Here is an 8,075-nt window from a genome sequence, read left to right as displayed (position 1 = left end):
TGAAGTGTTTTCACTTAAATTTGGCTCCTGATTTAGTAATATCACCTCCACGAGTGACATAAAGTCATGGTTGATGTAATTAGGTCAGTGTAGATGCTGCACTGCTTACATCAATTGTTCCTGGCTTTCAGGTGCCATTACACAATGTCCCACACTGACAATACAATCGATACAAGCTCTCCTGGTGACGATGCGCGCCACCAACACAAAGAGCCAAGCGTGCACACACACAAGTGATTTAATAACTGCAGTGGCTATAATGCTGATGTCAGGTCGACATCATCTTGTAGTGTGTGTAGACATGATCTAACTCAGTTGATCGAGCTTGAGATTTGTTGCGGTGGGTCTTTTATTGCAGCGTAGGCATACCCTCAGATACCATAGAAATGGGGGCCAGGTAAGGACCTAAGATTAGACTTGAATATGTCAGCTGAGCATGAGGTTGAAGGGAATGAAAAATCCTATGGAAAGGAGAAAGTTGAACACTAGTAGGTGGAGAATATGATTCTTAGTCTGTGTGCACTTTATATATAGATTGCTCTCTGCTTACTGTATTTCATCTTTGATGTACATCAGAGGCTCTGAAATGGGAATTGTTGACAGCATGCAATATGAACACTGCATTTTCAGAGGTCCATCCACCTGTCTTTCAATACCACTTCAATCTGAAAGAGTTTGTCCTTTTTTCTGTAATATTATTTCTCTCTTGGAACTAAAAGTGGTGTCATGCACATTGGAAAACATAATCCCAACGATCCATACAAAATAATGGGACCAGATTTTTAAAGGTATTTAGATGACTAAAGGTGCTGATCGGTGCCTGGTGGGATTTGCAAAATTCCCTATAGGTGCCTATCTGTACTGTATCTTTAAGTGCTTAAATACAAAGTGCTGGATTATCCTCTCTTTTACAGGGATGTAAATCAGCGGTACTCCTTGAAGTAAATAGGATTATGCAGTAGGAGAATCAGGGCATTCTTCCTAATGTTATGAGGTTTAGTTAGAATTAGGTGGTTCTTAGAGTTGCTGCTTAGATACCTTGGTGCTAAGTGTCTTTTATATACATGAGATTAGATAGATGTGCCTCCCTAGACACATTGAATCTGTTTCCTCTATGGCCAGATGCTCCAGCCCAAAAGCATACAGAAGGCTAAATCCATCCTAATTTACTGATTTTCTCTGGTCTCAATGGGGTTGCACAGGGTGTATTTCAAGACATTATTTGCCACTAAACTTCCACGCCTGTGGAAGCACTAAATTTCTTCTCTGCTATATGCAGGATTACAAACCTCAAGCATTCAAAAATCATGAGTCAGGATCCCCCAATATGACAGGCTTAAAAATCATGAGATTTTAAAAAATATTTGGGGTTCATTCCATTTGCCATGTAGCTTTGTGTCCAGAGAGTGTATTGGGTTCACACTTTCAAGCTTTTCTCTGTAACCATTATGTCTAGAAACTCTTTTTTTCTTTTTTTTTAATGAAAGATGAGATTTTCACCTAATTACATCCCTTCAGGGGCTGGGGCTTTAAGAAAACCACCAAATATTGCAAGACTCGGGATAAAATCACAAGAGTTGGCAAAACTACATTTGCAACCTGGGGTCCCTTTACTGAGGTTGTCCTCTTTCTTCATGAGTGGTTTTCCAGAACTGTTGAAAGAGGATTTCTGTATTGAGGAAGGATTCTTATCTTCAGCCCCGTTCTTGTATGTGTGCTTTTACATTATGCATGAGATACAGTGTTAGCATACAATGTATGGAGTTCTGCTGAAGTCAATAGGATCTCCTGAGATGTAAATCATCCCAGAATATGGGCTATATTCTGCTCTCTGTGAGACCAGTTTAAATCTGGACTATCTCCACTGATTATAGTTAGTTACATACCAGGATAGCTGAGAGCAAAATTCCGCTTTATATCTATAGCTGCTGCTAGGATCGGCATTGTGGTACAAGACTAGGTAACATCTCAATGAGTTGTTTGTGTCAAAACATTTATTTAACATGCAGGTACAGTAGCTCTCATGGAATGCTGCTGTGAATCCTTTGCTATTGAAACATACAACCTCTGTTTGTTTCACATAGTTTAAGGTCCATTTCACGCCCCCTGAAAACTCACAATGGGGAGATGGAGGTGATAGTGTTGTCACATTTCTAAGATCTGCTTTCATTGTTAAATATCTCTGAAATCTTCATGTTGGCTAAAGTCATTCAGAGATCATTTAGACCTGAGTGGTACAGTGCCTGACCAGGGCAGATGCTATCATATACTGGGGTGCTGTGTGAACACTTACAAGGTGTGGTGCTTTAAGTACAGATGATGTGTGCTGTTATTGGCATGGCATACCTTACCTTTCGCATTATAGTCCATAACACCCAGGAGGCCAGAATCTGATCTCAGGTACAATATATTGGTATAAATCTGCAAAAATTCCATTGACTTTACTGTAGTTACTGTGCTCTGGATTTTCACTGCTTGTAATCGAAATCAGAATCTGGCTCCATGAGCCTATAGTGGCTAGATTTAGTAGTCCTGGTGAGCACCACTCTGTGCTGTAGTAAATGCATTATCAAACTAGAAACCCTTTTGCCTGGATCAGCTCGTCATTACTTATTGAACATGTTGTCGCCTCTTTCCATTATGGAAGTTCATGGTCAATTACAGTTGAGTTCTGGCAAATTGTTTACGTGTAAATTAAAAGGACAACAGTGTCGAGGAACAAGTTCAGCTTCAGGGCACAAAAGTAAGCAACCAGGAAACATGCAGCTTCAGGGCTGTATCCTGTTCTTTACTTTAAACCCTGCAAATCTCAAGATTTTGTGTAACTGAACCCAAAAATTGAAAATAAGGGCAAGGTGGGGGAGGGCTCTCTTTTAAAATTCAGATACGCACAGTTCATATTCCCATTTTCCCTTATCTTCAACACATGTATTTATTTGGGCTATTGCAAGGGAAAAGTCCACTTGCCAACGGAATTTCCCTTCGGATAAGCTCTGCAGAGTGCATGGTGGTGTTAGGCACGTATGTCATCTCTTAGATCAGCTCACTGATATAGCATTACAAATGTGTAACAGCCAATGGAGCGTTTATATTAAGGCTTTGTCTTCACTGGCACAAAGGTGTCTTTTTTACAGAGCGAGAACAAACACTGGGTAGTTATCTCAGATAAAGCACTGGTAGCCTTTACCAGGAGGTAGCTAGTCAAGGTCAGCACTATACTCTTTCCTATGGGTGATCTTGCCTAATTTACCTCGCAGAAAAAACTCCAGTGCCTTGTCTCCACTATGTTTTTACAATGGCATAGCTCACACATGTGTTAGTTATCCCATGGTAAAAACTCACATTCATTCTCAGTGAAGACATGGCTTAGGGCTATCAATATTGCCATATTGCTAACTTTGCTGGCAATGGTGTTGGGCAAGAACTATTGTAGTTCCCTAGTTTTAGGTAAATGTATCCCATTGAGAGTCCAGAGTAGAGCTGAGTGAACATCTACAAAATATTTTATGGACATTTGAAGACCTGACATTACTTTTGTTCTGGCAGTACTCCATTAGTATTAGCTTTTGGGGAACATTCCTCTGCAGGACTTTATGGCAGGAGCAGCAAATTTAATGTGAGTGGTAGAGAATATTAGAAGAAAATGAGTTTTGGAATTTGTAAGCCTGAATCCTGATTCTATCTTCCCCCTAATCAGAGCACACGTAATACCATGTGACCTAGATATCCAACCAGAATGCAGCAGTACAGCTCGGCTTGTGACTCCTGCATAGTTCCTGAAAAAGAACTATTAGCAAGTAATGAATAATGAATAATTAGTAACTAACACACCTTACAAAATGATGAACTGCTTCTGGACAATTTGTGATCAGAAAAGGAAACTAAATTCCTTTAAAAAGTGCCCACTCTGAATTTTTCATGCAACTCTACTCCAGATCAGAGAACTGGCTGTGCTACCCCAACTATATCTAAAACAGCATGAGCTGACTGTGTCAGTCTTATCTCCCACCAGTGGTTCCAAGCCGAATTCTGTGCATTTACCCAATGGGAGGGCAGGTTTACTGCTAGTCGAAGCAGAGTTTGTCGCTAGGCCCCAGAGCAAAACTTCCATCAGCACCCCTAGGTATCCACATTCGCTCATGTTGTGGTGTTCCCTCCTCCCTGCCCTTCAATCCTTCAATTCCTTCCCAGTTTTTCTATCCGCTTCGTTAATTCTCCTCTACTGTACTAAATCCATCAGTTCATACCTCCCCCTCCCATCTTCCAGTTACCTCTCAGCAGTGGATCTTCAAAGCTGCAGCAATTCCCTCCAGTATCCCTATAGTGATTGCTGATAAGACGCCACAGGAGATTTCTGGGTGGTTGCTCCACTTCTGGTAGCATTGCTCAAGTATGCCGGGACTCCGAAGCACTGTGCGGGCTGTGGGAGATGTATTTACATCCTTGAATGGGAAGTATCATGCAAAGGCGCTTCAAGCATTTCAACTGGGAATTCTCCCATGCCCTCACTGGAAATCTGCATTCCAATGAACAAGCCCTCAACCCAGAGTCCAGTGCTCTGTCATGGAGGGTCAGACGCTCTTCAGGGCAGATATCACACAGCCACTCAGCCTTCATATACCACCTTCTCAGGGGCCACGAAAACCAAGAGAGATCCTTTAAGTTGGTGAGCTCAGACAGAAAAATAAACAGATGGCAACTGATGAGTTCAGGATTTTGTATTGATATCCGGTCAATGGTTTAGTAGCACAGAGTCTGATCTCCCCTCTGCACACATGCATAATTCCTGCTGAGGCTGCTAAGAGTTACATGTTCATATAATGAAGAGAAGAGACCCCACTCCCCCACGCAACTCCAGACATACACACACAGGGCCAGATTGAGATCTGTTACACTGGAGTAAATCAAACGTAAGTAAACCTGATTTACACTAGTGTAACTGAGATCTGAATCTGTCCCCTGAGGTATAACCTTTACCCTTAAGTGAAAACAAAATATGTTAATCTCCTTTCTTTACAAACCCATATTCTTTTACTCTGACACTGAATTCTGTCCTCCATCACTAGCAGATGTCTTGCATATGAACTGCATTACCTATAAAGTTTGCTTACTCCAAGCAAATGGTTCTTAATTTTTTTACTTCAATTTGAAGCGAAAAATACAGTATAGGATTCAAATGCCTTTGCATTACATGGGTTTTTAACTACTTAAAAAAAAAAAACAGCCAAAAATGACTTCACAAAACCGAAACAACTACTGAATTGTTTTGCTACACACCATGCTGCCTATCTGAACTGTCTTATTGATTTTTTTTTTATTGCTTTACGTGGCACTTTTTATTTATTGATATATTTATATTTAAAAAGCATAGATCTGGTTTCAGCACTCACTTTGTGTCAATATTTCTACCCTATGCATGTGTTTCCCAGCAGGAAGAAAACCAGGTAATTGCCAAAGAAGTAGAACAATGAAATCGCTGAAAGAAAGAGAGATCAACTCTGGAGCAAGTGTTGGTGTGTCCTGGTTTTTTCCGGCTGTGAATGCTGGTTCCAGGGCTGCAAGTAGATAGATATGAACAAGAGAAAAAAAAGAGGAAACTTTTAGAGAAGGATTCAGAAATTCAGATATGTCACTGATTAAACTGGCCCACTCAACATTACCTAAACGGAATTTCTGAGTTTTCTTTGGCTCAAGGATTTAACATTTAAGGCAAAACTAGACACAGTGTAGAAGCTCCATCAAGTCTTTGGCACAACAGCTACAACAACAACAAAATGACTGTACAACATGAGCCGAGAGGGTAACATTTCCCAGTTAAGCAAAGGGAAAAGTGCTAAATAAATTGCACATACTAAAAGGTGGCTGGCTTAAAAAAAAAAGACATCTCCATTTTTTTTTTCCAGAGATTGAGAAAGTCCCACTGCCAACTCTCGTCTTGAAAAGGGGTCTTTTCAAAAAGCTGCAGTCTTCATCTGGATCATGCAACCTTTGCCAAGAATGGATGGAACTCTGGTTGGAAAGTCTTCTGAATCCTCCCTCCTGGTTATTACTCCTGGAAAGAAATGACACATCACAGCGGTAAACATATTGGTAAGTGGGGGATTCTTTCAATGACACCAGGTGCTTGTTCTTTAAAGGCCCAATCCTGTGTCTATAAAAGTCCATGGCAGTGTTCCTCCCATTTACTTCAGTGGGGCAGGATCAGGCTTAATTGCTCTGAGAAGGAAAGGTTAGGTGAGCTCAGCAGAACCTGAATGATATGGTGTCCCAAGGATGGAGACACAGAACATTAAGGGCCAGATTCTGCTACCGCTATTTCCAATGAGTAGCATCTTACTGAGCAGGATGTCCCCTTGAAATCTGTGGGGCAGATGGTGAATCCCAAACTCACACTGCCGAACAGTCGGTCTCGGGGGAGCCCCCAGGCTCTGGCTGACTTCAAAGCTTCATTGTGAGTAAGGAGTTCACAGGACATTTCACAGAGTGACGTATTGCTCAGAGAGAGCCAGGGTTGCAGAATCATGCCTGGATCAGATCCTTGTTGAGCTGGTTCAAGTTTTTCATGAGCCCCCCCCCCCTTTTTTTTTTTAATGAAAAGTGACCTTTTAAAAAAAAACATGAAAAGTTTTTTTTAATGTTTGATTTTTCACCAAAAAGAGTAAAACTATTTTTTTCATATTTTGTTTTTCCTCTCCTTTCCTCCCCTCGTTTCTAGTGGCAAAATGGAAAAAAGGGGGAAATGAGGAAAAAGGGGAATGAAAAGAGGAGCCTCCTTCTCCCAGGAAACTGAAAAACGTTGGGGAAAATGGTTTTAGATTTTTTTGCAAAACATACTTATTTTTTCATGCAGCTGTCTTGATTCCCCCCCCCCCTTCAATGCTTCTGCCCCTACTAGGGTGACCAGATGTCCCGATTTTACAGGGACAGTCCCGATTTTGGGGTGTTTTTCTTATATAGTCTCCTATTACCCCCCACCCTCGTCCCGTTTTTTCACACTTGCTGTCTGGTCACCCTAGCCCCTACAATCTCTTTCCCTTCTTCCCCTCAACCTTTCTTTCCTCCTATAAATCTCATTCTCTCCTCCCCCACAAATCCTCTCCATCTCTTCTTTCTCCTTCCTGACCACTGTACTCAGAGCGGCAAGCCCCAAAGTCCCATGGTAAAATTCAGGGCTGTCTTGCCAATTGTGTTTCCCATTTTCACATGCACAAACTAGGGATTCCTCTTGGCCATGTGCCAGATGGGTCCCCAAAAGCAAATTTATACTGAAAATGAGAAATTATTTGCAAAGCATCGAATTGTAGACGCTCAGATACCACAGTGATGGGCGAGGCCTATGAGCTTGGAGAATAGAACAGCATGGAGTAGGACAGGCATCTTGAAGAGTGAGTGTATGTGTGTTTTTAGGGAGTGTTTGTGGCAAAAGGATAAACGTGCTGAATCCAGCTACAACTGCTAAAAGCTGAAGTGATTTTAAATACAAAACTCATATTTGAAAAGCCTTGTGAATTTTCAAAGACCTCTCGGGATCTGTTTTAAATTTCAGAAGTTGAACACGGATTTATGAATGGAAGGGAAACTAAATGGGACAACCTGGAGTTGTGCGACAGAGTGACTTGAGTTACTGCATTCATCTTTCTGGTTGGCGTGCTTCATGGCCTTCGGAAGTGAAATGTCCCCCTTGCATTCGTTTGTGCATAAATCTGTTAATCACATGAGTGACAGACCTAGTTTGGGAATTTGCACTCGGCTGTGGAACGTCACTGCAATGTTTCATTACTGCATCACAATACACAGAACTCAGAGCTGTGGTTTCAAACATAGAGAAGTTGCTCACAAACCCACTGCCGAATACCCACTCTGCATTTCCAAGCAAATTTTAGTACAATGGAGACTTTTTGTTACTCCCAGTCAGGCTCCTAAATTTCATTTTCAAAAGTGTCTTAGGCACTTAAGGGCTAGATTCACAATGGTAATGGGTGCCTAGGTGCCTCTTTAGGTGCCTACATCCAGCATTTAGGCATCATGGACATTCTCAAAACCACCACTTAGCTGCTACCTACCTCCATAGACAC

At 41.5% G+C, this 8,075-nt stretch overlaps 1 protein-coding gene across 1 annotated transcript in view; it reads right to left on the bottom strand.

Moving 5' to 3' along the window:
• Nucleotides 1-1,463: 1,463 nt before the first annotated feature.
• Nucleotides 1,464-8,075, bottom strand: part of ATOH8 (atonal bHLH transcription factor 8) — a 36,541-nt gene continuing 29,929 nt past the window's right edge. Inside the window, exon 3 of the mRNA XM_034772321.1 lies at nucleotides 1,464-6,052. Within this exon, the coding sequence (XP_034628212.1) occupies nucleotides 6,047-6,052 (6 nt within the window). The 3' untranslated portion in view covers nucleotides 1,464-6,046. The remainder of the gene's footprint in view (nucleotides 6,053-8,075) is intronic.

Source organism: Trachemys scripta, chromosome 5, assembly GCF_013100865.1.
Source record: "Trachemys scripta elegans isolate TJP31775 chromosome 5, CAS_Tse_1.0, whole genome shotgun sequence".
Classification (NCBI taxonomy): domain Eukaryota; kingdom Metazoa; phylum Chordata; order Testudines; family Emydidae; genus Trachemys; species Trachemys scripta.
Note: the sequence above shows the minus strand (reverse complement) of the source record. Positions and strands in the feature narration are given on the sequence as shown.